Raw genomic sequence first — 26,758 nt, forward strand, 5'->3', positions numbered from 1 at the left:
TGCCAGGGATGCCGCCCACTCCTCATATCTGGCGAACGTGTCTCTCGCGGAGGGCGACATTGTCGCGTCACTTCAGCTCTCCGGCAGCGCCCACGCCCGGCCACTCAATATATGTATCGGAGTCTACAGACCCGTATTTCAATCTCACATTCGAAGATTGGTGTGTTTCTATTGTCACGGCTCGTGTTTGGAGCGTACACTAAAGAAGCATCCATGTAACAGGCTCTTTCGGCACAAGCACCCGGAGCAGCCGCTGCTGCTGCTGTACCGGGACAGTCCATGCGTGGTCATAGGTCGGAACCAGAACCCGTGGAAGGAGGTCAATCTGCGCGCGTCGCGGCAGACACGCATACCGTTCATTCGGAGGCATAGTGGGGGAGGCACGGTGTACCACGTACGTTTCCCCACTTGTACACTCCGGAACCCGGAAGTGTTTAGACGAGCATGGTGTATGGCAGGACTTGGGCAACACGAACTTCTCGATCCACCTGCCCCGAGCATCGTTTGACCGGCACGCGACAGCGCAGGTCGTAATGAAAGCCGTGCGCGCCATGGGCGTGGACGCGAATGTGAACGACCGTAATGACATCTGTGTCGGGAAGGAGAAGATATGTGCTCTCCTGCCTACTGTGAGGGCAGCCAAGCTAACAAATATGTGTCTACGTCTCAGGCTCCGCGTACAAGATTGTGAAGGACAGAGCGTATCACCACGGTACAATGCTCATATCTACGCGATTAGACACCCTTGGAGAGCTTCTGCGGTCCAACAAGGTGCGTGCGGCCCGAAACCCGTATTGTGCCTTCACCTCACTCAAGAGCAGTAATTTAGGACACGATGGAGACTCGGGGCGTCGCTTCCGTGCGCTCGCCCGTATGCAACCTCCAGCAGTACCACGCCGATGTAAGTCACGAAGGGTTCGTGCATGCTATGGTGGAGGCCTTCCGGCAAGAGTACGGCGTGCACGAGGAGGTATGTCGTTTGCTTCCTGTGTGGTGGGCCGGTCCGTAACGCCTTTTGTTAGGTACACACTGTACGAGACGCGGATGCGTTCGGAAGTGTTGAATACATCCAACGAGGGATAGAGGAATTAAAGGTAAGCATGCTCAATAGCCCCGATATGGATGTGCCGACCATCCCTTCCTAGACTTGGAACTGGGCGTTCGGACAGACACCAGAGTTCACTTACAAGATCGAGAAAGGTTTCGCCTGGGGACTATTAGTATGTGCTCTTCTCATCATTTCTTCGACGCGTGTTAACGGCTACTTAGGCGGTCGAACTGCGGTCGAAACATGGTGTCATCTTATCGTGCACTTTCACACACTCTGAAACGATGGATCCAGCATTGAAGGAGGGATTGGGCCGGCTAGCGGCCAGTCTTGAAGAACAAAAGTATGGGTCCGTGGATGAGGGAGTTGCCGCAGGTGTTGAGGCCGGCGACGGCAGATTAGTGGAGGTCTGGGAGTGGCTGAGGTCGCAGATGGATAGTTGACAGTATCTAGGGCTTTGATGATACGCGCATTTGTCCGGGGTAGCAAAAGCTCGTATCTGGGTGTACGCTCTGATACATCATGAGGCTCGCTCAGTGTACCAGGCGCTGTTTGTCTCGAACTCTTCGGGAGCGAATGGCTCTGTCTGTACAAAATTAGAGGTTTAAGCATTGAAAGGTCGAAATAGGTATAGGTGTACGCACCGCTTGCCCTCGTTTGTGCCCAGTCAACCGGGCGTCTCTGTCCATCATCATCCCGTCCCAGGCATCCACGTTGTAGCGAACAGGCTGAAGGAAGGGACATTCACATGTGAGTAGGTCGCCCGCACATACAAAGTAACAGCTTTCAGGGTTGGATACATACCTTGCCCTGGTTCTGAAGCCGCTTGGAAGTGTTCAAGAGCGTACCCGCTGCACCGAACATGGTGGTCAGGAGGGCTGTATATGTGTGGTTAATGGCGCATAATCATTCACACTAGCATGGTAGACCATACCGAAGGGGATGAGGGCTTCCCAAGGAACCGGCATAGTGTATAGTCTAGTCGTGCCTCAGGGCTGCTTGGGAACGCGCTGCACGCCGTGGCGCCCAGTGCGGACGGCGGAGGATGTTTGTACATGTTAGGATCCAAAGCCCCCGCATTCCAAATCCGGATTCTCACTCAACGCCCGGCGTCATCGAATGAACTGCCGCCAATTTGGAATGCTATCCTGACACTGTGCATGCGCAACATTATCTAACATGGGGTCAAGGGCTCTGAAAATGGAGAATGATGTACTCTCCAGGTCTCAATATCCTTCGAGATAGTTTATAAAGGCCGTGAAAGTACTGTTGCTAATTAATAGCCATGCATTTCCAGTCCCTGGCACATTTTCTTACGACCCAGTGGCCCGTCTGTATTTACGTATTCCACACGCTGTGCAACATGTGTTGCAACAGTTTCTTGCCTGCACTCCGCGCGCTGTAGATCGGTATCTTCACGTGTTCTCGCCTAAGTTAAAGAATTCTACTTCACGGAAGTAAGCAAACATGCAGCTCCGAAAGAAACAACTCAGCATGCACACCGACCTTTGAAGAAAACAGAACGAAAAACCCACTGCATCCATCTGACATACCGAGCTTCCAGTCGAATGACCGGTCACAAGGCACAGCAGAAAGAAAACCAGTGAGATCCCCCGACGACACAAGCCGGTACTGCAGTGGCAAGGTCATCGCGCCCCCGGGTTGCAAGCAGAGCCCAGGGGACAGGGGCGGCAAAAATTAGATAACCAAGAATGGGGCCGGTGGCCCCATAATAGTGGTTAAACTATTAAGAACAGATACTACACTTGATCTAAGCCAAAAGGCCAGAGTGGTAAGCATTCACAACGTCCGAGCGAGGCTTATATACCGGGGGGACGTGCGCACGGACCAGGTGGCGTTGTTGATGCAGGTTGATGCCGGATTGCAGCGATAGCCGGACCTGGTAATACTGCAACGCTATCATATGCATCGACGTACATCGCGTGGTGAGCGAGCCTTGACAAGTCCGTCTTGTGTAAGCTTGTATAGGACTGCCTCAGACTTTGCGGACGGTACATATAGTATGGCGCCATGGAGCAGCACGCAAAACGTATGAATGTATGATCTTCGAACGAGCGTCAGGACTGTGTATGATTGAAATAATTTACAATGCGGTTGTGTGCGATAATGAGTATGCTGGGAAGATGCGAGGGATGCGACGTATATGCTCAGTAAAAATGCGTGGAAAGTCTATGACCTTCCTTCTCTCCTTTCTCTTCACTCCGCTTTCGCAACCTGGCCCGCAGGAGCACCGCCCGTCTTGCGCGCGATCGACCTTGTGGACGCCGCGCTAGACTTCGTCGCCAGCTTAAGACGGTCCTTCGAGCCCGCCGCGATGCGCGACGACGGCTGCCTGCTCGCAACTGAAACTGGACGGCTAGCAGGCCGCGAGGTGGATCGAGAGGGAGGGCCGCGGATGGTACCTGCGCTGTCGTTGCGATTCGCCTTCGGGCGTGCGACGCGTCCGCCGGTGGTCTTCTGCCGCTTGCTGTCGACGGAGGGCTCATCGCTCGGGACATCGTCAACGGCGCCTGTCTCATCGACAGAAGACGCAGCGGAGGCGACAGCCTTGCCGCGTGTGCGGCCAATGGTCGTGGAGCGAGAAGATGTACGAGAGGAAGGGATGCGCGAGGCGATCTTCGCTTTCCTGGGCGAGACACGAATGCTAAACCTCGCGTTGTCCTCGGAGCGCGGTAAGCGTCGCTTGCGGCCAGCGAGGGAGGATGTGTCGTGGACGGAGGAGAGCGCAGTGGAGGACAGGGAGTCCGCACGAGTGCGGAGCGATGAGCCGTTGTCCGTGGTGCTCAGGGTCGTCGACTTGCTCATCTGACTGTCGATGGACATCGTGAATGCGATAGCGGAGGGCGGAGGAGTGAGCATATCGTCGTCCGAGAGCATGCTCTCCGGTGCGCCGTGCTTTCGAGGGTGCGGGGTACGAAGTGTCACGTCGAAGTCGTCCTCATCCTCGTAGTCCATGTCGCTATCGGCCTCGTCCACGCTCATCTCGTAGGCCTCCTCATCGCCGCTAGCCGTTCGTGGTCTCGAATCTGTTTGTTCTGGTGTTTGAACGTGGTGAACCCCTTTCGTGTGGTTTTCGTCGCTCAAGCCGCCATCGGAGCCGGGGTTCCGGGGCTCACGCGGCAACTGGAGCGACTGGCGAAAATCCTGCCGGGTCTCGGGGTTGTAATTATCTTCGTCGTCCGACTCCTCTGCAATCCCGGTGAATTGCGATGGACGCACAGGTCGCGGCGCTAGGATGGAAGGTTCAACAGAAGGCAGACGAGAAGACGCGGGGAGCGGCGTAGGCGGATATGCCGAAGGGAACGCAGGATATTGTCTCCATTCGTCGACGACACCAGAGGACGGCGGTTGACGCTCGTTAGGAGGCGGAGTAGGCAGACCAGAATGCGGGTTCAGCGATGCCTCGTCGGCGTATGCTGCAGCCGAGGGACGCCATATCTGATGAGTAGGCGTGGATGCACCAGAAGCCGCGGTGGCGGAGCGAGTCTGCCTCATCGAGCCCGTAGAGATCTCGCGCGCAGGAGCAGGTCGTGGGTCGCCGTTCGCTTCTGAGACGTAAGCACGATGAGCGGTCGGACGGCCGCCTGCAGGGGGAGCATCCGCATGCCACGAGCGGACATCTACGTCGGGAGGGTCCAAAGAAGACGTCCAGCGACGATAGAAGTTTTGCACATATTGGACGGGGATGGAGGCCACCAGCACAAGCAGATCACCAATGGAAGACAGACCCTCGAAGAGAGCATCTAGCGGGACGGTGTAAGGCTTGATGAGAGGACGAATGAGGTGAAGGAATATGGGTTCCGCTCCCTAAATTCGAAGGTAGGTCAGATCGATATACCGTAACCATTACGCAGTTCCGACGTACCTTCGCACGTGTCAAGAGGAAGAACAAGATCACCAGAGCCTTGATCTCACTGTAGAACGGGATGAAGAGCCAGACAAGCGTCTCGACCCATCGTTCATACAACGTGAAACACACCTACCAGGCGGTCAGCGTCCCTGGTTCATTCATGTCACACGACCGGACCGAACTTACCCAAACTATCCAAACGGTCATAATGCCCTTCATCGCCCGTTTGCGCTGGCTCATCGCGCGTGCACTGGGCTGCCCGCCATTCCGCGCCGATGGAGGGGGTAACCGGAGGACCTTGAAGGTGTCAAAGACGTTCAGGAAAACGTAGGCCAGCCGGAGAACCGGGACCACGAGAGGCATTGCTCAACACAATGCAGAATACGATAGCGGACACGTCAGAAGCCAGACGAATGGGAAGTCTCCGGAGGGTATGCGGTTGATGTTCACGATCGAACAAGACGAGGGAGGTGTGGCTCAAAATCGTGTAAGAAGTGGACAGCTGGCAGGAGAGGCGTTAGCGGAGAGGTGGTCGTGGTCGTGCGGACGAAGAAGGACTGTGCAGCGTGCTGGACGGTAGAAATACCTCGGACGTCGGTGGCTGATCCCGTTCGTTCGCCAGAGCAAGCGCGTCCGACGCGTGCCCTCCTCGAGGCCGCACGCGTCTGCTTACGTAATGCGCCCTGCACGCGTCCGCCACAGCCTTCGCCGAGTCGCTCTTGCCACCGTCGGTGACCTCACTCTGCACTCGCTGAGCTCTCTCTAAAAGGCTCGTCTGGCAGACACCCACACCTTGTAGGAGACGCCATGCCGAAGATTCGCACCTCCAGAACGAAGAAGCCGCCAGAGGGCTATGAGGATATCGAGGAAGTGAGTGCCGGTGGCAAACATGCATGCATGGTGCAGGATCTCATTTGGTGCCTGCTATAGATTCTCGACGACTATGCGAAGAAGATGCGAGATGCGGAGAACGAGTCTCATGAAGGCAAGCGCAAGACAGAGTCCCTGTGGCCCATCATGCGCATATCCCACACCCGGTCGCGGTATATCTACGAGTTGTACTACAAACGCGAGGCCATCAGCAAGGAGCTGTACGACTGGCTTCTCAAGGAGGGTTATGCGGATGCCAAGTGCGTATCACCTCACTGTCGGTGCAAAGACGTACGTCTGACTCCTATGTAGCCTCATCGCGAAGTGGAAGAAGGCTGGGTATGAGAAATTGTGCTGTCTACGGTGCATCCAGACTCGGGTAAGATCCCACGGCAACCTATTCAAGCGTACATTTGCTAACGTCTTCTGGCATAGGACATGAACTATCAGGGGTCTACATGTATCTGCCGAGTACCGAAGGCTCAGCTTAGGGAAGGCACCGTGGTAGAGTGTGTGCACTGTGGTATGTTGCCCACTTCGCTTGTATCAGCTTGTCATCCTAACTATTTTCCTGTAGGCTGTCGCGGGTGCAGCTCGGACTCGTGATTATATTTGTATTGCTCTGCCATCTGCTGTGACGCTCGTGGGCGGTTCGACCACGGTACCGCCCAGCTGCGTATTCTCCCGATGTAATTTTACTGTTCATGATCTTGAAGCGACTGCTTGCGCAGTCGACCATTCGACAGCGCGCCCGTGATCGTTCTGTTTTTCCTCAAACATACCCTTCAACCGGTAGTTTGGTACAAGCCTTGCTTAGTCGGTGCCTGATCGTCGGACTCTTTGTGTTTCGTCAAACTCACAACTGTCGCACACGGTCCAGGTCAGGCTAATTCTCATCTCTGAACACCCTCAGCTTTGGAATGTACCCCAGTTCACATGCCAGTTCATTCTAGCTCCTGTGTTTCAGCCCTTTACGGACCAGCACCTCGATGCGCGCATGATGTGTGCGGTCACTCTATAGAGCAAAACGTCGCAGGGATGGACTTCCCTTGTCCAGTCAATGTCAACAACTCCGAAGTACGCGACGCCGTCTGTACCACTGCTACATACGAGGGTTGATACACTCGCCTGCCGCCGGTCTTGAGCGCTTGAGCTGCAGGCACCTAGGTACCCGCAACTCATTTTGTCGTTCATACGGATCCCTCCCCAGCTGTGCGGCGCACTGCCCGAGTATGTACTACCGAAATCACATGGCCATACAGTACTTTAGTTGTAGGCTCCGTCAGATTAGCTTTGAGATTGGTCATTTTGGGATACAATGCGGGGTTCTGCCGCGGCGAAGCTCCGAGTCGACGCTCGCGACCGTCTGCTGCAATTGCAAACGCACTCTCAGCCTTCCTCGTTGCTGGAGCTCGACCTCAAAGACCGCCGCTCACCCCCGTAACTACACCGCGTTGCTATGCATTGCTCGTTTGCAATAGTGGCGTGCATGACTGAGTAGATTCACAAGGACACCGGCCGCCAAGCGGGCTGCGGGGGTGGCGGGCGCTAGTGAGGCACGCCAGCCACATTTGGCCTCCAGTGATGTCGGATATCATATCTTAGCCGCCCCATCATATGTACTAGCTCCTGTCCGAGTCCGACTCTTCTGTGTCCCTTGCTCTCTCACCCCCACCAGTGCTAGAGACCGTCCCCAGGACCTCCAAGCCATGGGCACATTCACCACCGATGTGCTTCAGCTCGTGCGCAGAGCTGATGCCCCTGCGCAGGTGAGTATCGTACCGCAGTTGGTGGCTTGTCTGCTTCACTGAACTTGCCGCTCTTCCAGGCTGGTATATTTTCCGGAGACAACCCCGCCCACTACAACATCCAGGACCCTATTCGTATCTGGGTCATCCAAGTCGGTGAGTAAAGATTCCACCTTCCGAGTTAGTGGCTGGACTGACCGCGGTGGTGAAGTGGTAATTATTGGGATGACCCAGCTCCTCGCGCTCGTGTTTGGGCGCATTCGACAGCCGCGCGTTATCGCAGAGGTCATCGGCGGCGTACTCCTGGGGCCCTCGGTCATGGGTCGAATCCCGAACTTCTCAGCAACCATCTTCCCCGATGCTTCCATGGTGGGCCTGAACCTAACCGCGAACGTGGGACTCGTCCTCTTCCTCTTCATCGTGGGGATGGAGGTGGACATGAGTGTTGTGCGACGCAATGCGAAGGCCTCCACCGCCATTTCTATCGCGGGTCTCGTTCTGCCCCTCGGTCTCGGCGCTGCGCTCGCGGTGCCGGTATACCACGAGTTCACGGACGGGACCGCCAACTTCGGCTACTTCGTGCTTTTCATCGCGGTCGCCGTTGGGATTACGGCGTTTCCTGTGCTGTGCCGCATTCTCACGGAACTTCAGTTGCTTGACACAACTGTCGGCGTGGTGGTTCTATCCGCCGGGGTCGGAAACGATGGTAAGCTGCACACTCAGTATCTTGCTTCTCGCCGCTAAACTTTGTACCTTAGTTGTTGGATGGATCCTGCTCGCCCTGTCTGTTGCGCTGATCAATGCCTCGAGCGGTCTTACGGCGCTTTGGGTGCTCCTGACTGGCGTCGGCTTCGTGCTATTTATGTGCATGCCTGTCCGGTGGGCGTACCGCTGGCTCGCGCGCAAGTCTGGCAGCTTGGAGGCCGGCAGCCCCTCCGCGATGATGATGACCGTCACCATTCTCATGGTCCTGGTCTCCGGCTTTTTCACGGACATCATTGGGATCCACGCTATCTTCGTAAGTCTATTTCATTGCGCAGATATGCGTATTGTGCTGACGTTGATGTCAGGGCGGCTTCTTGGCGGGGTTGGTCATCCCACACGAAAACGGCTTTGCTATTGCGCTCGTAGAGAAGTTGGAGGATCTCGTCGTCATTCTGCTGCTGCCCATAGTGAGCACCTCGGCCAGTCCACTGCATATTTGGCACTCATAAGACGTCCCTAGTACTTCGCGCTGTCAGGCTTGCGCACCAACTTGGGTTTGCTGAACAACGGCGTCACGTGGGGTTACGTGGTACTCATCTGTGTCGTCGCGTTCTTCTCCAAGTTCTTAGGCTGTTCGATCGCTGCCAAACTATCCGGATTCAACCTACGGGAGTCCGGCGCAATTGGTACTTTGATGAGTTGCAAGGGGTGCGTCCAGTTGATCACCAGCCATGACGCGCGTCTACTGATACTTTCTACAGTCTTGTTGAGCTCATCGTGCTCAATGTTGGCTTCCAGGCGAAAATCCTCGACACGCGCACATTCTCCATGTTTGTGCTGCATGCACTCATACTCACGTTTATGACGACTCCGCTCACGCTCCTGTTCTACCCCGCGAAATACCGCGCGCGGGCAGGCGCACCCACTAGCACAGAGGCGGGTAGCGTCTTCCCGGTCAAGGGCGATCTCCATGACGCACTCAAATCGCGTTTCTCAGTCATCGTCGACAGAGTCGAGCAGCTTCCTGCGGTCATGACTCTCATGCAGTTGCTTCGCTCGCCATCTCCCCAGAGCCCTGCGGCCCCCGTTGTGGACGAGAAAGCATCGCTCGAGCACTCCGTCTCTCCCCCATCGCTGGCCCACGACAGCCAAACCACGGCCCTGGTCGCGAACCGCCGGATCTCGCTCGACGCGCTGCGCCTGATCGAACTCACTAACCGTGCGTCCGCGGTGCTGAGATCGCAAGAGGCAGAAACTCTCGTTCACAGTGACACAATTCTTGCTGTGCTCAAGACGTTCGGGTACCTGAACGGCATGGACGTCTCTACCGCACTCGCCGTCATCGGCGCGGACGACTTCCCGGTGCATGTCGCGCAGCACGTGCGCGAGGCCGCGAGCCAAATGGTCATCCTCCCGTGGGTAAGTCCCGCACCGCAAGTGGACGACGGGACCGCGTCAACCACCGGACACGGAGAACATGCGGGCACGGACGGGCCGTCTGGATCGAGCGATTCTCCCGTATCCCCGTCCTCCTCCACCCCCTTCGACGCGCTCTTCCAGCAGAAGCGTGACCGCAGCGCAATCGGTGGCCAGGCGCACTACATCCGCCGTGTCTTCGCGGACGCACCCGCGGACGTGGCCCTGTTCTGGGACCGCGGGCTCCCCCAAGCGTTTGAAAGCGACGCGCAGTATCACCTGTTCCTGCCCTTCTTCGGCGGTCCGGACGATCGTCTCGCGCTCTCATTCGTCGCGCAACTGTGCCTGAACCCCGCGGTAAGCGCCACGGTGACCAGAATGCGGCGGGTCGGGGACGACGCGCTCTCGCCTATGAACTCAATCGACCAGGCGAAGGCGCAGCATCTACTACACTCCGAGACAATACACACCGTGCGTGACACGAACTCTAAAGCGCGGAAATTGGGATCGAAGCTGATAGATGCGTGAACTTCTACAGGCATTCCCAGACACCGTATACGGCGCGCAGAACACGCAGACGCGCATGGCCTCGGAGACAGCCGACAACCTGGCCTGGGCGCGGTACACATCCTCCGCTGCCGGCGTGCCCGAGCTCGCCCCAGCCCTCTCGCGCATCCACTTCGCAGAAGAGGCCTCGAACACGCCGCTGCACGCCATGCTGGACCTCGTTGCGCGCTCGCTGGGCAGCCGCGGGCGCCTCGTGGTCGTCGCGGGGCGCTCGCGGCGGATGGCCACGGAGTCGCACTTCGAGGAGCTGCGGCAGCTGTGTGTGGAGCACAATGCGTCGCTGGGCTCGGAGCTGCCGAAGATCCTCGGGGAGGTTGCGTCCGCGTTCGTCGTGACGGGGGCGAACGCGAGCATTGCGGTTGTGCAGGCGGCCCGCTAGAAGGTGTATTCTTCTTAACGACTTGTAATGACGGCCCGCTCTGAAGAGCGCTAGTCCCTTTCTGTATAATATGTCCCGGAAATTATTGATTGTTGCTACTCAGATCGAAGAAAGCGCGACCCGCAAACCCATGCGGAGCTTCGTAAGCCGACTTATGTTCCGCCGTTTCCGGGTAAAGTAGGTTTGACAGGTTATTGGTGCGCCCGACAGGTTCTGTTTTACACAAAAGCTCCCCTTCACATCTCAGGAACTCTTCTCTGGCGTGGGAGGCACCTAGAGACCCTTGATGTTTACGCGCGAGCGGCGCTCGAGCGGCGGAGGTGGTCCGGTGGTATGATCAACAACCCCATGTTGCCCGTTCGAGCTCATGGCACCCGCACGGAGGATCGGCCCAGATGCTGCTGCAGGTATTCTCGCACATGGCAGACCGCTATCGTTCGTGTTATTGTTTTGGACAGCCCTAGGACCTATATCTACCGTGGCGCAGCGGTCGAACACCCTACCCTCCCTCGTCACACCAATGGACACGCGCCAGCGGTCCAGTAGCACCATGTCTCCTCCCTCGTCGCCGTCCCCGTCCTCGAGGACGCCTACCCCCACCCGCATGACCTCCCCGTTTCACTACGCAGCCAACCCTCTGCCGCTGCTCCAGCGGATTGGGCCACCGGCGGTGCCGGACTTGTACGCAGGAGACGCAGACGTAATCGAAGAGGAGTACTATAGCGACTCGGAGGACTACGACGAGGGACCAGTCCCGCTCGAAGGACGCTCTGCGTCCCTAGAGCCCAAAGAAGAGGACGACCTCGAGACCGAGGACGAGGACGCGGCGCACGCCCCCTTCTTTCCCCGGTCCATGACCTCGCCCGCCCCCGAATGCCCGCGCGCCCACATGCCACCGCCCGCGACCGCGCTCGAACCCCCACCCCCTCCCGCCGCCCCCACGGCTGTTCGCGAAGGCGAAGCCGTCGCAGCCGTAAACGCTTCCGTGCAAGTCATAGCTACCGTGACCGCCCCCGGTCACATCGTGATCGCTGGGGTAGTTGCGGTCTCCCTCGCTGTCTCCATTGCTGCGGCTTGGGCTCTCAGTTTCATGTTTTGAGGGGCGTATGGAAGGGCGGGCGGGCGGGCGGTTGTCAGTGATTAGTTCCTTCGCGGTTTCCCTGATTGTAATACCCAAAAGCGACCACTATGGCCGTACGATTACTGTACTCGAGAATCCTTCCAGAACAACAGTGACTTTACTGTAGCGGTGATGGCCATTATCCATAGGAATGTAACTGTAATAAGTCGATATACGTGGTCGATGTAGCACATTGGTAGCACATTCAAAATTGCGATGTTTCCGCCGCGGATGCGGTTAGATCAGGCTGTGACTTTACGCATGAGTAGTTTCAGGCACCACATATCGAAAGGCTCTTTAAAACACGACGGCCGCGGCTGTCCTCTCAACCTGTGGTCGCCGCAGGGCGCGGCTCATGGCGGCGGTACCACGACACTGCAAAGTCCCATGGAGTCCTTCTTTTTCTCATAATGTATCGTAGGCGCCCATTTCCAGGAAGAATTCCCCGGCGAGTGGTTACGGTTTTGCCCGCCATGGTCACACCACCGCGTCCGCGACGGGCGGTGCGCGAAGGCGCATAGGCGCCATGGTATTGTGCCTGGAATGGGACGCTTTCTTGTTTCTTGACCGCCGCTGCTTCTTGTCTTTCTTCTGTGCCCTGCGCCGCCCGGCCGAGCTCGTCTCCCAGGTTACTTTGTATTCAAGGCAGATCAGGTCAAATCGCCGGGTGCGTCGTACAAAACCCCTCAGTCTCGCTTGTTTCGAGTCCCGAGCCCCCTGCGCAAGCAGCAGCCCCGCTCCGCGTGCCAGTCCCGTCAAACGGGTATGTCCTCCTCTCTCCTCTTATCTCCTCGACCACCCCCCACCTGCCTCTATCCACACCACTTCACCACTCTGCGCGCACGCCGCTGACCTCGATGCATCCGCAGACTCCCCAAGTCACACGGCCTCGTCGCCGAGAGGAAGATTCCGACAGCGACCCCGACTCCGACCAGACCATGACCCCCGGTTCGAGCTCTCGTAAGAAGCCGATATGCCACTCCTGCGGCGAGCCCATGGCTGGCCACAAGCGGCCGAATGGCAACCCCATCTGCCCGCGCGACTCTGCATCTCCGTCGCCCCCGCGCAGCCGCACGTTACAGACGACCACCCCGCCCCGCGCTCCTGGAGGGCCAACGTTGCTTTCGCGCATCAGCCCCGAGAGTGTGAGGTTTAGCCCCATGGAGGACGACGGCTACTGGCGCCGCCAGAACCCGAACTGGGTCGAGCCTGCGCACTACGCGCGCATGTCCTCTGTACAAGCTCCTCAGCGCAGCGACACCGACGCGTCGTGGCACTCCACCGAGCTCGATGAGGTTGCTGCCGCCTCCCCGCCACAAGGGGTGCGCCTCTCCCACGACTCCGTGGAGGAGGTGGAGAGGGAGGACGTCGACGACAGCGACTCAGACTACGCCAACACGCCTTCCCAAACCTCCTCTTTTACGGCCGTCACCCGACAAATTTCCAAGCTGTTCGGTCGCAGCACGCCACTCGCGTCTGTGTTCAGCGCGCCCAGCGAGGAGGTCATGGCCATCGAAAACGTCGCGCACGAACACGGACTCTCCACCGCCGTCGTCCACCGCCCGCGTGCTATAGTGAAGGCAGAACCCACAAGCCCCGGCGCGGCCGTCGCGGGCCGCTCGCGCTCGACTCTCGCCCGCGAGTCCTCTTGGTGGGTCTTTGTGGGGCGCGATCGCAGCGCGGTCGATGCGCTCGCGGGCTCGCAGGCGCGGACGGCACTCGCGGCGGCCGCAACGAAGCCAGAACGCGAGCCATATGATTACGACATGGGGCTTCTGAAGGAGCAGAACGAAGGCGTGGGCGCGTACCCGGTCGACCCGCGCACGATACGCCAGAACTTCTGCGATGTGATCATTGCGGCGGTAGTGAGCGCGTTCTGCGCCGTGTGGTTGCTGTCCTTGATGTGACTTGTTCGTGTCGTGCGTGGGTTTAGGGCGAGTGTGGGCGGAGGGGGATCTGCTAGCTGTCGGGTCGCTGTCGCATTGCTTTCGGACACCGTGATTGTGGTACCGCTATTGAAGTATGATCATCTATGCAACAATGCATGTACACCCATGTATTCCTACTCGAGTTTTCCGACTTGCAAGTCACATATGCGTTGTTCTTCCGTCGCTCCGCCTTCTCGCTCGCTCTTTGAACTTTCATGTCGCTTGTCGGCATCGCACGAACATTTCGTGCCGTCGTCGATCGTAGTTCTGCTCGCAGATATCTCCGACCAAGGTTTAATATGTGATAGATGTTCACCCGTGATGTTCCGCACTGTGACACACAGCAGTGGTCGGAGCCTGTATGGCGCGAACCCAATTGTTTTCCCAGAATAGGAAAGAGAGCTAGAAGCACTGGCAGGATGAGAGCGCGGTACGGCACGCGTGGGGGTTTTCAACGGCCAGTTGCTTCCAGTTGCCTCCCAACTCGCACGGAGTACATACGTGCCCCAAATACCAGGTGACCACCGTTCCTGCAGAAGCCTCCGACTTGGCACGGCCATTGCTCACGCTCACGCGCGGCACGCCCGTTGCTTCAGACCAGAAGACTTACAGTATTGGTCTTTGTGGTTTGCGCTGATGCGAAAGGCTCGAGAATACGACGAATTACCGTACCGCTCCACGGAACGGCTTTACTACCGGACGACCTGAACACCACATCGTACGTTTGGTTTGCAGCTTGTCTTGTTCTTACTTGAGAGTTCGGCGACAACGGCGGGTTTCCCGCGCAGCAGCTCTGTCGCGGCCGCCGCAGGTCCCCTGATGATCTAACCTTCAGTGCACGATATATAAGTACCTGCTCTCACCGGGGACATCTCTCTCCCATCTTACCGACCCTAGTGCTGCACTGCCATGTCGTCGTCGACGAAGTATCTATTGAAGGGCGGCACGATCGCGACCTGCGTACAGGGCAGCGACGCCGCACGGGTGTACAAGGCGGACGTGCTTGTCGAAGGGAGCACCATCACCCGCATCGAGCAGGACATCGCGCCGGGGCACGGAGTGGAGGTCATCGATTGCACGGACAAGTGGATCACCCCCGGGTTTGTGGACACCCACAGGTGCGTGTGGGCGCGTTGTGGGCGCAGGCGACACAGCAAGGGCTGACGGTGGCGCTGGGGGGATGCAGACACGTCTTCATGACGGTCCTGCGCGCGAATCAGTGCGAGTAAGTCTTCGACTCGCGTCTCCGTTGGAGAAGGTCGAAGTTGATGGCTTTCGCAGCTACCTCCTGAGCGAGTACTTCATCAAGATGTCCTGGTAGGCCCTACACTTCCTATCACTCCGCCTGCATAGCGGAGCACTCACCTCACCTCTCTGCACACAGGACAGTTCAAGGCACGCTCACGCCCAACGAAATCGCCATCGGGACCCTCGCCGGCTGCCTCGACGCACTCCACAACGGCGTCACGACCATCCTTGACCACTTCCACGCCGCACACACGCCCGCGCACGCTGACGCCGCGCTCCGCGCCGTGCTCGAGTCCGGGGCGCGTGTCATTTGGGCTCCTGCGCGTCAGAGCCCCCCCACGCAGCTCTTCCCGAACTTACAGTGGGCAGACGACGCGGAGTCGGTGAAGTGGCAGCGCGAGAAGCTGAAGGAGCTTGGTGCGCCGAATGGAGGGAAGTTGCGTCCGGATGGGCGCGTTACGCTGGGTCTTGCGTGAGTGCACTCTGTTGTCATGTCGTGAGATTACGCTTGAATAGATGGGGTTAACGGTGCGCGCGCCCGGCAGGTACGACACGCTCTGGCAGGGCCCCATTGAGTCGCACCAGGAGTTCCTCACGTTCGCGCGCTCGCTTCCCGTAGCAGTGATCACCGCGCACGTCGTGCAGAGCCCGGGCATCCTGACCTGGCGCGACGCGGGCCTGCTCGGGCCCGACGTCGTCTTCTCGCACTGCAACATCCTTGCGGACCGCCCCGCGCCCGACGACGAGATGTGGGCCGCGCTGAAGACGAGCGGCGCGGCGATCGCGGCGACGCCCGAGGACGAGCTCGGGATGGCGCACGGGAACCCGGTCGCGCTGGATGCGCTCCGCCGTGGGGTGAAGTGCGGGCTTGGCGTGGTGAGTGCTTTGTTGATATTTCGAGTGGTGGTCTGCGTGGAGTGCTGAGTAGGGTGGCCCGTGTAGGACGTGGTCTCCGCCAACAGCGGCGACATATTCACGCAGATGCGCGTCCAGCTGCAGTGGGCGCGCGGGCACGATCACGAGCGTATCCTGGCAGAGAAGAACCCGGCGACGCGCCCGTTCCACAACAAGTACAACTGCGTGGACGTCTTCCGTCTCGGGACGCTCGGGGGTGCGGAAGCCCTAGGCCTGTCGCAGCTGATCGGGACGGTAGAGGTCGGCAAGCGGGCGGACTTGCTCGTCTTCGACGCAAACTCGGTCAACCTCGCTGGCGCTGCTGATCCCATTGGTGGCGTTGTGTTCCATGCCTCGAGCGAGGACATCGAGATGGTGTTCGTCGACGGCGAGATCGTGAAGCGGGACAGGAAGCTCGTGCGTGAGTGGGCGCCGGTCGCGCGAGAGCTGAAGGAGAAAGCGGATGCGGTGAGGGCGCGGTGGCCCGCGGAGAAGCTGGAGGAGGACTGGAAGAAGTGGTACGAAACCAATGGCGCGCCCTTCTTCTGAGAGTGCATGAGCGGCAGAAGTCTTCATACCATGTATTTGTAGCATATGTACTTCCCCGGTGTTGTACGGTGGGCGTCATTAGTGGCGTCACAAATAGCAGGCTCACCGACAAGATCAGGATGCGAACTTGAACACTGCAGCCCTCATAAAGTGGCCGTCGAAGGGGCAGAAGAGAGTCCCAAGATCCCTATTAGAATAAGCAATCGACGAGTCGCATCATACCTATAGAACCGCCTGCCGTTCCCTTCCCCCGCTCCCACAACTACATCACATCCTCAATGACTTGGCCTCCCAACCAGAACCATGCCGTCATCTTCCTCGGTCTCGGTACCGTATTCACTTCCCTCTACCCGGCTATGGCTGAGGGTGGGCGAAGACGTTGACGAGTGTTCCGATGCGCTTGTTGACGCTCTGCTCTCCGTCCTCACTTGCTCCGCCGCCTTCTCGGGCTCCGCTACAGGGACCGGGGCCGGCGCGGGCGCGGGAGTCGGGGTATCTGCTGCGACGTCCGGGTTGGCAAGAGGCGTTGCGGTCACTGCGGGCTTCGAGGGTTCCGGCACAGTGCCTGGGGGAGGCGGGACCGAGATCTCGCGCAGGGTCTCTACCATCAGGTCGTGCACACGGTCAGCAAGAGCAGACGCGTCTGCCGCCGTCATGCCAATGGTCGGGATCGGAGGTAGGACTATGGGGATGTTAAGGACGATTAACGGACGTGAACTGTGGCGCGATAGAGTGATAGTGTAACTCACCCTTGACTTTGAGCGTGGCGCTCTGCGCAAAGTAGCCCTTCCTGTACACCCGCCAGTAGTTCTCGCACACGACGGGCACGATCGGGACCTGCGCCTGAATGGCAGTGTGGAAGGCGCCCTTCTTGAACGGGCGCATGTACGCGTCCGGGCGCAGCGAGCGAGTGCCCTCCGGGAAGAGCCAGAGCGAGCTGTTGCGCTCCTTGAGGACCTCGCCGGCTGCGGTAAGCGAGCGCACCGCACGGGCGTTGTTCCCGCGGTCGACGAACACGGCGCCCGCGAAGGTCATGAACTGCCCGAGGAACGGAGTCCACTGCAGCTCTTTCTTCGCGAGGATGGACGCGCGCTTCGGGAATATCCTACAGCCGCGATACGGAGAGGAACGCGTGAGGGCGAGGCGGACGAGAGGTCAGGCTTGTGTGTTCAAGATAGCGTCGGGTGCACGCACCTCCCGAGGTAGAGGATGTCGAACATGCTCTGGTGGTTTCCGACGAGGACGCTCGGACGCGTGTCGAGGTACTCCTCGCCCTCGACTACGAGGCGAACGCCGATGGCCGGGCTGGTGAGGTAGTAGAAGCTGCGCGCGATGACATAGAAGACGTCGAATCGACGGCCGACGAGGCCCATGCCAATCGAGCAGATCACACCCCAGACGGAGCACACTCCGAGAGTGGACAAGAAGAGGCCGATGCGGACATAGTAGCGGATGGCGGGGTTGGCGTTCGCAAGGGCGTGGATAGCGAAAGCGGGGAGTGATAGATATGCCAGAGGCTTTACAAGAGCAGTCAGAAAAGTCATGATTGCCGTCCTGGACGTCGCGGGGGGCGACGAGAGGAGGGCGGGGAGGATGGCTGAGATGGAGGGAGGAGAGGGAGAAATTGGGAGGACTCCGGGCCTGCGTACGTCGTCGTCGAAGCCGAGAAAGCACGAATCAGCACACTCGACTGCACCCGGCTGGCTCGGTCCGGCGACCCCACCACGCCTCGCTCGCCACACGCGCCGCGCTTGTCCTCTCGCGACCATGTCCTCCTCCGCCCTCAGGCCGTCCCAGCGCGGTACAGTCTCCTTTTGCCATATTCTCCTCTCGTAACACCATCTCATAGACTACCTCTTCAAGGCAAGGCTGTGCCGAGCACAGTTCGTCAAGCAACTGCGTCATCCGGTACCCGCGCCAATCTTAACACTTCAGACTCGAAACCCTCTGCCTCTGCTGCACGAACGCTGAACCAAAGCAATGTGGCGCGACCAGGGGCAAAAGCACCGAAGGCCACGACGACACAGCTCGCGCAGTCTCGGTCCCGCGCAGAGCCCTCTACCCGCGTGAGAGCCACAACCACGCTCAAGGAGTCCGGAGCGCACTCCGTGAGTGCGAGAACCGGGAACACAACAGCGCGTGACGCGTCCAAAGTACGTTGCGTCCTATACCCTACGTTCTAGTTTTCAACTCGATGGCGCACGTACCAAACCTTACACCTGTTCTGAGAGTAGGCGCGTCCACCCGCCGAAGCAGCTCCGCCTCCGGGACCACCGGATACATTGCAGCTCGCAGCTCAATCATGCGCCTGGTCATACATGACTTCTACTGTGGAAGAAGGGCTGTCGTCTGGAAGAGCTGCTGCACAAGGCGCACTGAAGAAACGGCGGGAGGAGCTCGATGCAGAAGAGACAGACATCGCGGAAAGTCGCGTGCGCTATGAGGCTGAACGACTACTGGACTTCTACGACGAGCTGAACGATACCAAGGTGAGTCCCATACGACCATAAATTTGAACTTAACATCACAATATGTCGTAGGTCGCTGAAGAAGTAGCGGCGATCATCATGCGGTTCAAGGAGGCTGAACACGACCTCGCCGAAGCTATAGCCCAGACACTACGTCTGACTTCTGCCCCCCTGGATGACACTACACACGTTACGCAGTATACCGGTTTGCTTGATACCCTCGGTGAGTACCTTCGCGACGACTAGCAAAGACTCGAGCTCACCAAGTTGCTACAGACGCGCTAGAGGCAGAGTGCCAGAATGTGCGGGCACAAGTGAATTCGCTTACAGACGCCGCCCAGCCTAGCGAGAGACGACTGCCCCAACTATTGAGGAACCTCTCCGATATTCTGGAGGGGCATGAAGAGAATGTGGGGAGCGCGAAGGAGGTGGTGCAGTGCTGCAAGGAGAACTACCGGATGGGCATTGGGACCCTAACCCTAAAATAGAAGCAGCTGTATCTTCCTGTACTTTTGAAATTTGGGCTTGTTCTTGACCGAGATGAGTGCAGCCACCGTCGCAGAGCCCTTCCTCCTCTCCTCCTACCCGGACTCCGCCCCCCACAGAAAACTCTCGGCTGTACCCGTCTACGCCTCGCTACCCTCCACCAGCGATGCAGACTTCTTCGTCACCGTAGCCGTTCACGGCGACGGCATACATGTCCTCGACGTCCGTACCGCTCTCTCGCTTCTCCGCACCGGCTAAAACCTGCTCTCCATAGACGTCGACACTGCACCCGGCAGTGTCACATACTCTAGGCCCATCAACATCCTTCGCAGGCCCTCCGGCGTCGCGAACAACCCACAAGAGCGGCAGTCGTGTCTGCACTACTTATGCCGTGCTCCAAACGGGCCCCGACGTACAGCCGGAAGGGAAGGGGAAGACAGTGGTCGCATGGGAGGAATCGCTGTCAGGAGGTGTGATGACCGCCGACTTGCAAGGCGAGAAGAACAAAACAGTGGCAGTAGTGAGTTCTGTCCTCGCCTTGAAGTCAAGCGTTCGCCCTCAACCTCCCCGTGCCAAGGCTCCTCACCCGGTCTCCCACATATATGCGCCCGAATACCTGCCCGACGCCGCAGTGCTTGTGGGTCCTGCAGGCCAAGTATCTGTAGCGGACAAGGAGCTCCGAGTGCAGCATACATTCACGCCACAAAATCAGCAAGCGAGCACTTTGCTAAAACACTTTCTCTTCCCCTCCTCTACCTGCTCCTTCTTGTCACCGCATGTCGCAGCATCACATCGTGCTGTGCTATCACTGTTCCTCAAGAGTGGAGACATTTCAAGGGTGGCAATTGTCGGTATATCAGAAGATGGAAGTTTGAGCTCACTAGGGGAGAGCGCACTTCCCATGGAAGAGACAGTACGTGCATCTGTTTGCTCACCAGCCAGCTCACTTAATCGTCTTTCAGGATATCATCGACGTCTCATGTAGTAACTCCGGTTTTATCAGTGTCCTCTGTATGTCCTTTCACCGGTGAGAGCTATTCTGCATACTGAAGGCAGTATTCTCTAGTACACTCCGGAACTTGGCACGCATTCTCCCTTACCACCTCCCCATCCTCCTCCCTCTCGGTCTCTTCTGCCGCAGAGCCCCTCCGCCTCCAAGCCCTCACCTTCACCTCTCCCGGCCGTGCTAGTGAAGTGTCCCTCGCAGCACTCACCTCTTCGCATGTCCTTCTTGCTGGTGTGTCTTCCGGCTCACCCACCGAAATTGTCCTTCTCTTGTGGGATCTACGATACGGCGTTCTGGTCGCGCAACAGGCCATCCCTGCCCCCTCCACTCTTCCTCGTCCGAAAAAGACTGGCGCAATAATCCGCCTCTCAGCTTCATCCGTGCCGTCTGCAGACGCAAGCAACAAGTCGGCGGTACATCTAAACGGCCTTCTCGTGCTCGCGCCCGCGCCCGACCGCGACCCACAAGCCGAGAGCACGCCCGCACGATCGACGATCCTCGTCGTCCCGCTCACCGTCCCCGCTACCTCCACGATCGCCGCCGCAATGGGCCGCGCCAGCGCAGGCGCACGGTGGATATCCACAAAGCTGCCCCCAAACGCCGCGAACCCGGGCCCGCGCGGGCCCGAGATGAGCCCCGCCGCGCGCAAGGCGCTGAAGGAGATGCGCGCGTCGATCAACGTGAGCGCGGCGGGCAACGTCGCGGGCGCGGAGGCCGCGTTCTTCGAGTACTTCAAGCCGGACAACTCGCGCAAGGCCGTGCAGGCCTCGAACGCGGACGCTGCGGAGGGCCGGGTCGCGATCGTCGAGTATGTGTTCACGGAGGGCGCGTTGGGCCTTGTGCTGCCCGCGGCGGGCGCGCAGACGTCTGGGCCGGTTACGTATTCGGCGAAAATCGTACGGCACTTGCTCGAGCGGCGCGCGGTGAACTCGTCCATGGTGGATGGTGGCCTCTTGCCCGCCTTGGCGGCGCGGGAAGACTGGGTTCGTGTTCCCGTCTATCGGATATAATCTGCAGCTGACATTTCTGTTGTAGGAAACGATCAGCCTCGCGATGCGCACAGTCTCGGACCTGCCAGAGACGGACGTCATCTTGCTTCTCAGCAAAGTCGCCGCGGCGCACAGGCGTAACGCACCTGCAGACGACAGCGCCATGCAGGTCGACGCTACGTCCTCGCCGACGCCTGCGCTCGCGGCGTTCCTGGCGCAGTGCGTAGTGTACCCGTTCACGCCCGCGCTCCAGCGCGTCGCCGTGCGCAAGAACATACCGGACGCGGCGGACCTCCTGCCCGTGCTGCAGGTGCTCGACGGGTGGATCGTCCAGCACACGGACGACGGCGCGCTCCTAGCTGCCGCCGTGCCCGCCTCTGAGCTTCCTCCACTAGACAAGGTCAGTCTCCGGACGCTCTCCCCAGTCCCGCTACCATAACTAAATCTTCTCGCGCGCGCGCAGGTGCTCGCATTCCTCCAGCCACTGCTCGACGCGTCGTTCCTCGCGCTCCTCGCATACGCTCCGGCACACCGCCTCCTGCGCACGCTCGCGGCACACCTCGAGCCGACGCTCGCGCTCACGAGTGCGCTCGAGCACCTCGCCGGCCCGTTGGAGCCGTTCGCGCGTGCAGCCGCGAAGGCGCAGGCACGGGCAGCAGAGAGCAAGGACGTCGCGTCGAAGGGCGACAGCGGGCGCGACTGGCGGCGGAAGCGCAAGGCCGCGCACGAGCAGGCCGCGGTCGCTGTCGGGCTGTATCAGGTCGAGGAGCTCGTGTTGTAATTTTTGCTTGCGCACGTTACTCGGCGTTTGGTTGTTGTTCGAGTACGGGTATATCTTGGCATGAAATGCGAGATGGCGACAAAATACAGTGTGCATTGACATGAGAGCGCACGCTAGCGGATACTACTCTACATGCGTGCTTTGGCTGTGCTGTTTGTGATGAAAGGTTCGAGTGAATGCGTAAATGCGGGTGATATATGGTGCAGCGTCCACCGGAGTGGTGTGGTGCGGGGGGTATCCAGATATGCGAAGGAAGGTTGGGGAAAATGTGGAAAAGCGAGTAGGAATGCGCGTGATAGAAGAAAAAGACGGAATGGCCCTGCATAAAAAATACAGCAATGGGGATATGCGGGAACGATAACGGATGAAAGAGTGTATACGAGCGCCGCCTGGCGGCGCGTAGAGATAGAGGATAGATAGTAGGTCGTTAGTTCATTAGGGGTCATGACGGAGTTATGTATAAGTTAGCCTGTACTGTACGCCGACGCCGGTTAGCAACTTTTTATACAGGCAAATCACCGAAGGCGTGAAATACTCACCTGCAGATCCATGTAGATCGCCACCATATGAACAGACATCATACCGGGAGACATACACATAGCTCTGCGACCCGGTTATGCTCCCCACTCTTCCAAGCTGTTCCCAAAGCCAGGCCGCGTAGACCACGAGCTCCCGCCCGTGCCTGCGCTGCGCGCGCCTGGATACGCATAACGCTCTTCCGAGCGGGCACGGCCGACGCCCATACCCAACCCGCTCGCGTTACCTGCACCCGCGGCACCGAGCAGCCAGCCCGTCCACCAGCCGGTCTTCTCGCTGTCGCTGTCTGCACCGCTGCCCTCGCGCGCTTTGCCCTTGCCCTTCGCGCGTCCGCGCTCCTTGGCTTTGGACTTGCCCTTGTGGAACTTGGAGGACGCGCCGGCGGGCTTCGAGCTCGAATACGGCTCGGGGGGTTCTGCGAAGGAGATGCGCTTGGGGGTAGAGGCGCCGGAGGAAGTGCCGCTGCGGGGTCGTACGCCGAGCATTTGTCCAAAAACATCGGGAACGTTGAGCAATGATGTGGAGGGGGTATGGAGGGCGGGCGTTAGTGGGGTGATAGGCGTAGAAGGGGCCGAGCGGCCCTTCATTGAGGACTGTTTGGGTGGCGAAGGCGGACGTGTTGTTGTATGTCGGTTCTTCGTGAATAGACGCGACACGGACGCGGTCGCGGTCGACGTGCCGGCGATCGGCGCCACACTAGGAGTGGATAGCAGGGAAGGTCTGGGCAGAGGTGGCGGCGCGGAGCTCGTCGATCCCTTGCGCTGCGCACTCCGTTGTTTCTCGAGGATCTGGCGAAGAGAGTCCACGGTACGTTCTACGTGCAAGGAGGTCGAGTCCGAGGACGTCGATGACGTCGAGAGCTCTTCGATGGGAGGCGTGAGCGGCCGGGACTGCCGAATCACGGGGGACCCGTGATTCGGGGTGAGAGAGCGCGAACGGCGACTGCTGCTCGAGGCTGCACCAGGGGTATCGAGCTGCAACGCTGGCGGAGGCGATTTCGAGGCCCGCGGCTTCTTGACGGTGCGAGAGCTGCTGCTGCTCGAATCGCGGCGCCGCAGGAGGGACGAATTTGACGGCGAGGAAGACACGGAAGAAGACGAACGCGGCATCACGAAGGACGCGAGCATGTCCACCACGCGCCTCGGCTGTTCGTCCGCTACGGGCGATTCCGCCTCGGTGCTCACGGAGGTGAAAGATGTTTGAGATGGCAGCGGCGTGAGCATTGGCCGCGCAGCCGGCCGCACCCCGAGCGTCGATGGGAGCGCAATCGCATCGGCAGCCTCGGAGGAGTCGATGTACATCGTGAGCGCACGCGGGGCGCGGGCAACGAACGCGCTCCTGTCGTGGGTGGAGAGTTGTAGGTTCGAACTCGAACTTGAGCTTGCTTCCGGGCGGAAATCCTGCGACGCCCGCCTGAGCTGCCGCCTTTGCATGCGTTCAGATAGACCGCCAGTGGGCAGGCTCTGGCTGATTGGCTCTTGTAGGCGAGCCCGGTCCGCTTCAGCACGATCATCCGCGTCTTCCTCCTGCTCTTCTTCGCCGCGCACAAGGCCCTCGACGCCGCGGGAAATTTGATCGAGGTCGTCCATCCAAGACTCGTGCATGTCCCTGTTATTCCGCATGCGCGACGTGAGTGCCTCAGTTCTCTGCTCGATAGAGCGATCTACGTCGCGGTCATCAGCGAGCACGGCAGACAGGCTGGACTGGGTGGACATGGAAGACTGCAAGAGGGCGTTGGACATCTCGAGCGCGTGCACGCTGCGTTCGAGGAGGGAGTCGAGGTACGGGTCGCTTGCGCTCGCGAGGCTCTGCTGCCTGCGGTGGCCGCGGGTGAGGCGGGGCCGGCGGGAGGTGGGCCGCGGGGAGGCAGGGAGGCTAGGGGGCAGGCTGGGGATGAAGACGTCCGAGTCGCTGGGGTCGGTGTCTTCGTCGGCCTCTTCTGCGCTGTCTGGGTACGCCGGGGGCTGCTCCGAGGGAATCTCGGGCAGATCGGGGTGTCTATGTCTAGGCGGGGAGGTGTAGACGGGCAGGGTGGTCACGGTCGAGTCTGAGGAGAGGCGCAGGGCGGAGAGACGTTTGCGGTGGTGGCCGCGGCGCTGGGAGGAGGCGTACATGGCCACCGCGGGTCAAGGACGCGTTACGCGTCCGGGAACGAGTCAGAACGGCGAGATACGAAACTAGCGAGGGAGTCGGAGGTGAGTGAGAGAGCAGCAGACAGATGCGCGCTCCTGCAGACGACGCCATGCGCTCCCCGGCCCCGTGCTGCACACTCCGCTGTTGTCCCTTATTTGGCCATCTACGTTCCTCCGCACGCCCACTCAAATTCGGCTACACATCGCGTTCATTCTGTGCTCTACATACGAATACTACATGCACACTGGGTATGTCCTGTCTATCGTACACCATCATTGCCGCCGAAAGGGCGCACAATACAAAGGTCGCAGCAGCCCCGGAACCGACGCCCTGGTCCCGCGAGTCCAACGCGAGTCAGTCCCATCAAGCTTTCACGGTGGCGGTTGTGGGCGCAGGGTGCACCACCGTGATGGGAGCGTCCTCCACCTTATCAAATTGATCCAGCGGCCCGCCATACTTCTGCAAGATATACAGCAGGAGCCCTTCCCAAAGCTTCCGGGTGGGCAGGTAGTACCGGCTAGACGTCCAGAGGAAGGTGCGACTGTACCGCCGCATAACGCCATCGTAGTCATCTGCACACCCCCGGCGTTTAGCGTTCAGCTAATCCTGTCGCGGACCATCGAGGGGGTGAGAAATACGCACTCTTCATTTCCTCACGCAGGTCAAGCCAGACCTTCGTCTTATCAGTGAGTATGACGTCTACTCCCATGCGTACGCACTGCGGTAAGCTCGGTGAGTTCCTGTTCATGCGACGACTCTGCGCTCAGGTCTGGGCATACTCACCTCGGCCATCTCGCCAGGGTCGTTCACAGTCCATGCCATGACTTTCTTTCCCTCCTTCTTGCATTCTTCGATGAACCTATATCGTCAGTCCACGAAGGTCAGCTATGCCCCATCAATGTTCACCCAGACATACTTCTGACCCTCCCAGCTCGCGAGCGTAGCAAAATTGATCGAGAACACCTCGCAGCTGTCCCAGAAATACTTCTGGCCCACCCAGGCGCTTCTTCCGATGAAAGACCGCTTGCAATATGGCAGGATCTTCTTCGCGGGCTGCACGAAGCGCGGATGCTAGAGCCCGAGCAATATGCGCGGCGCGAGGTCCGTCTGCCAGTTTGGCTGCCCCGCAATGATCTCGTGCATGAGCGTGAAGAGGCGCGTCGGGTCGCTGAACACCTTTACGTCAACGTTGAACGTGATGTGCCGGTTTTCGGGCTATGCGAGACGTGCATATCAAGGTGGTGAGTAATCGCGAGGTCTCGACCGGGTGCGTACTGTGCCTTACCATCATGAGCAGCGCGACGGTCTCTGCGAAAGTAGGGATGGACTGCTTTGGCTCTTTCTTTGTCTTCAGGTGTTCCATCCCGTCTGGGCCGTGCCAGTTTCGGTCCCGGATATTACCTGGACGGTTCTGTGAGGTTTTGCACTGACGCTAGGCAACAGGGCTCTGACCAGTCCCGTCGGTCGTTCTGTCCAAAGCTGCAACGCATGGTTATTCCACAGGTCAAACCCACGGAGACGCGAACGTACTTGGATCATGGAACATGACCACGACATCGTCTAAGGAGACGTGCACGTCTATTCGTGGTACGGCGCGCGTCAAAAGGTGAGTATAGATATGACCGCAGTAGCACTCACCACTCTCGATCCCCTCTGCCCCGTCGCGGAACGCGCGCTCGAAACTCGCAAGTGTGTTCTCCGGGAAGGCTGCTGAGGCCTTCGCACGCGTAACATTGACCATACAGCCAATCAGCCGGCCGCCTCCGACGGGATTGGGACGTGCAAACTCTCACCCCACGGTGACCCCAGCACTCCGGTAATGCCTTCGGTGCTGCCATGGTATGTCGTCGTCTATACAAGCACAGAGAGTGGACGGCCGGCGAGAGAGGGGTTAACCTCCGTAGAAAGAGGGATAGCAGAGCTGCAAGCGGGGGAGAGTGAGAGGTTGGAGGGGGAGAGGACTCGGAGTCGTGGAGGTACCGTATGCTTTGTATACCGGCCCGGTTCCGATCGGG

The 26,758-nt window shown here is 59.2% G+C and overlaps 12 protein-coding genes across 12 annotated transcripts; 7 read left to right on the plus strand and 5 right to left on the minus strand.

The window, feature by feature from the left end:
- Positions 1–8: 8 nt before the first annotated feature.
- Positions 9–1,491, plus strand: TRAVEDRAFT_116359 (Lipoyltransferase and lipoate-protein ligase; the record flags this gene model as incomplete). Its single annotated transcript, XM_008037306.1, has 8 exons — positions 9–160; positions 223–394; positions 459–612; positions 671–771; positions 830–970; positions 1,023–1,094; positions 1,146–1,220; positions 1,270–1,491. The coding sequence occupies 8 exons, from the start codon at positions 9–11 to the stop codon at positions 1,489–1,491; spliced, it is 1,089 nt and encodes a 362-aa protein (XP_008035497.1).
- A 77-nt stretch (positions 1,492–1,568) lies between these two features.
- TRAVEDRAFT_35070 (small secreted protein) lies at positions 1,569–2,016 on the minus strand (the record flags this gene model as incomplete). The annotated part of the gene is made up of 4 exons (XM_008036718.1): positions 1,569–1,634; positions 1,693–1,776; positions 1,853–1,926; positions 1,983–2,016. The coding sequence occupies 4 exons, from the start codon at positions 2,014–2,016 to the stop codon at positions 1,569–1,571; spliced, it is 258 nt and encodes an 85-aa protein (XP_008034909.1).
- Positions 2,017–3,162: 1,146 nt separating this feature from the next.
- TRAVEDRAFT_63287 (uncharacterized protein) lies at positions 3,163–5,458 on the minus strand. The gene is made up of 3 exons (XM_008037307.1): positions 5,106–5,458; positions 4,935–5,048; positions 3,163–4,876 (listed from the first exon to the last, which is right to left on the minus strand). Exons 1-3 carry the CDS (start codon positions 5,280–5,282, stop codon positions 3,266–3,268), a joined length of 1,902 nt encoding a protein of 633 aa, XP_008035498.1. The 5' UTR covers positions 5,283–5,458; the 3' UTR covers positions 3,163–3,265.
- Positions 5,459–5,652: 194 nt separating this feature from the next.
- TRAVEDRAFT_69905 lies at positions 5,653–6,539 on the plus strand. Its single transcript, XM_008037308.1, has 5 exons — positions 5,653–5,789; positions 5,850–6,049; positions 6,102–6,168; positions 6,225–6,312; positions 6,367–6,539. The coding sequence occupies exons 1-5, from the start codon at positions 5,727–5,729 to the stop codon at positions 6,393–6,395; spliced, it is 447 nt and encodes a 148-aa protein (XP_008035499.1). The 5' UTR covers positions 5,653–5,726; the 3' UTR covers positions 6,396–6,539.
- A 959-nt stretch (positions 6,540–7,498) lies between these two features.
- On the plus strand, positions 7,499–10,699 carry TRAVEDRAFT_69906 (uncharacterized protein; the record flags this gene model as incomplete). Its single annotated transcript, XM_008037309.1, has 8 exons — positions 7,499–7,558; positions 7,618–7,693; positions 7,749–8,243; positions 8,296–8,555; positions 8,608–8,709; positions 8,763–8,950; positions 9,004–10,129; positions 10,197–10,699. 8 exons carry the CDS (start codon positions 7,499–7,501, stop codon positions 10,602–10,604), a joined length of 2,715 nt encoding a protein of 904 aa, XP_008035500.1. The 3' UTR covers positions 10,605–10,699.
- A 455-nt stretch (positions 10,700–11,154) lies between these two features.
- TRAVEDRAFT_69907 (uncharacterized protein) lies at positions 11,155–13,960 on the plus strand (the record flags this gene model as incomplete). The annotated part of the gene is made up of 2 exons (XM_008037310.1): positions 11,155–11,640; positions 12,594–13,960. 2 exons carry the CDS (start codon positions 11,155–11,157, stop codon positions 13,629–13,631), a joined length of 1,524 nt encoding a protein of 507 aa, XP_008035501.1. The 3' UTR covers positions 13,632–13,960.
- Positions 13,961–14,561: 601 nt separating this feature from the next.
- Positions 14,562–16,343, plus strand: TRAVEDRAFT_115397 (Metallo-dependent hydrolase; the record flags this gene model as incomplete). Its single annotated transcript, XM_008037311.1, has 6 exons — positions 14,562–14,770; positions 14,839–14,877; positions 14,934–14,969; positions 15,037–15,372; positions 15,446–15,776; positions 15,843–16,343. The coding sequence occupies 6 exons, from the start codon at positions 14,562–14,564 to the stop codon at positions 16,341–16,343; spliced, it is 1,452 nt and encodes a 483-aa protein (XP_008035502.1).
- Positions 16,344–16,618: 275 nt separating this feature from the next.
- TRAVEDRAFT_44408 (1-acylglycerol-3-phosphate O) lies at positions 16,619–17,887 on the minus strand (the record flags this gene model as incomplete). Its single annotated transcript, XM_008036830.1, has 3 exons — positions 16,619–17,025; positions 17,093–17,448; positions 17,538–17,887. 3 exons carry the CDS (start codon positions 17,885–17,887, stop codon positions 16,619–16,621), a joined length of 1,113 nt encoding a protein of 370 aa, XP_008035021.1.
- Positions 17,888–18,390: 503 nt separating this feature from the next.
- Positions 18,391–19,323, plus strand: TRAVEDRAFT_69909 (uncharacterized protein). The gene is made up of 4 exons (XM_008037312.1): positions 18,391–18,496; positions 18,578–18,832; positions 18,884–19,034; positions 19,088–19,323. The coding sequence occupies exons 2-4, from the start codon at positions 18,662–18,664 to the stop codon at positions 19,297–19,299; spliced, it is 534 nt and encodes a 177-aa protein (XP_008035503.1). The 5' UTR covers positions 18,391–18,496; positions 18,578–18,661; the 3' UTR covers positions 19,300–19,323.
- Positions 19,324–19,347: 24 nt separating this feature from the next.
- TRAVEDRAFT_69910 (uncharacterized protein) lies at positions 19,348–22,073 on the plus strand (the record flags this gene model as incomplete). Its single annotated transcript, XM_008037313.1, has 7 exons — positions 19,348–19,519; positions 19,572–19,817; positions 19,875–20,210; positions 20,260–20,308; positions 20,364–21,286; positions 21,339–21,692; positions 21,756–22,073. Exons 1-7 carry the CDS (start codon positions 19,352–19,354, stop codon positions 22,071–22,073), a joined length of 2,394 nt encoding a protein of 797 aa, XP_008035504.1. The 5' UTR covers positions 19,348–19,351.
- Positions 22,074–22,687: 614 nt separating this feature from the next.
- Positions 22,688–24,724, minus strand: TRAVEDRAFT_117851 (uncharacterized protein; the record flags this gene model as incomplete). Its single annotated transcript, XM_008037314.1, has 1 exon — positions 22,688–24,724. One exon carries the CDS (start codon positions 24,722–24,724, stop codon positions 22,688–22,690), a length of 2,037 nt encoding a protein of 678 aa, XP_008035505.1.
- Positions 24,725–24,935: 211 nt separating this feature from the next.
- TRAVEDRAFT_69913 (PLC-like phosphodiesterase) lies at positions 24,936–26,581 on the minus strand (the record flags this gene model as incomplete). Its single annotated transcript, XM_008037315.1, has 9 exons — positions 24,936–25,315; positions 25,386–25,461; positions 25,527–25,602; positions 25,660–25,958; positions 26,029–26,144; positions 26,196–26,222; positions 26,274–26,321; positions 26,382–26,460; positions 26,537–26,581. 6 exons carry the CDS (start codon positions 26,579–26,581, stop codon positions 25,815–25,817), a joined length of 459 nt encoding a protein of 152 aa, XP_008035506.1. The 3' UTR covers positions 24,936–25,315; positions 25,386–25,461; positions 25,527–25,602; positions 25,660–25,814.
- Positions 26,582–26,758: the final 177 nt, after the last annotated feature.

Source organism: Trametes versicolor (assembly GCF_000271585.1).
Source record: "Trametes versicolor FP-101664 SS1 unplaced genomic scaffold TRAVEscaffold_3, whole genome shotgun sequence".
Lineage (NCBI taxonomy): Eukaryota > Fungi > Basidiomycota > Agaricomycetes > Polyporales > Polyporaceae > Trametes > Trametes versicolor.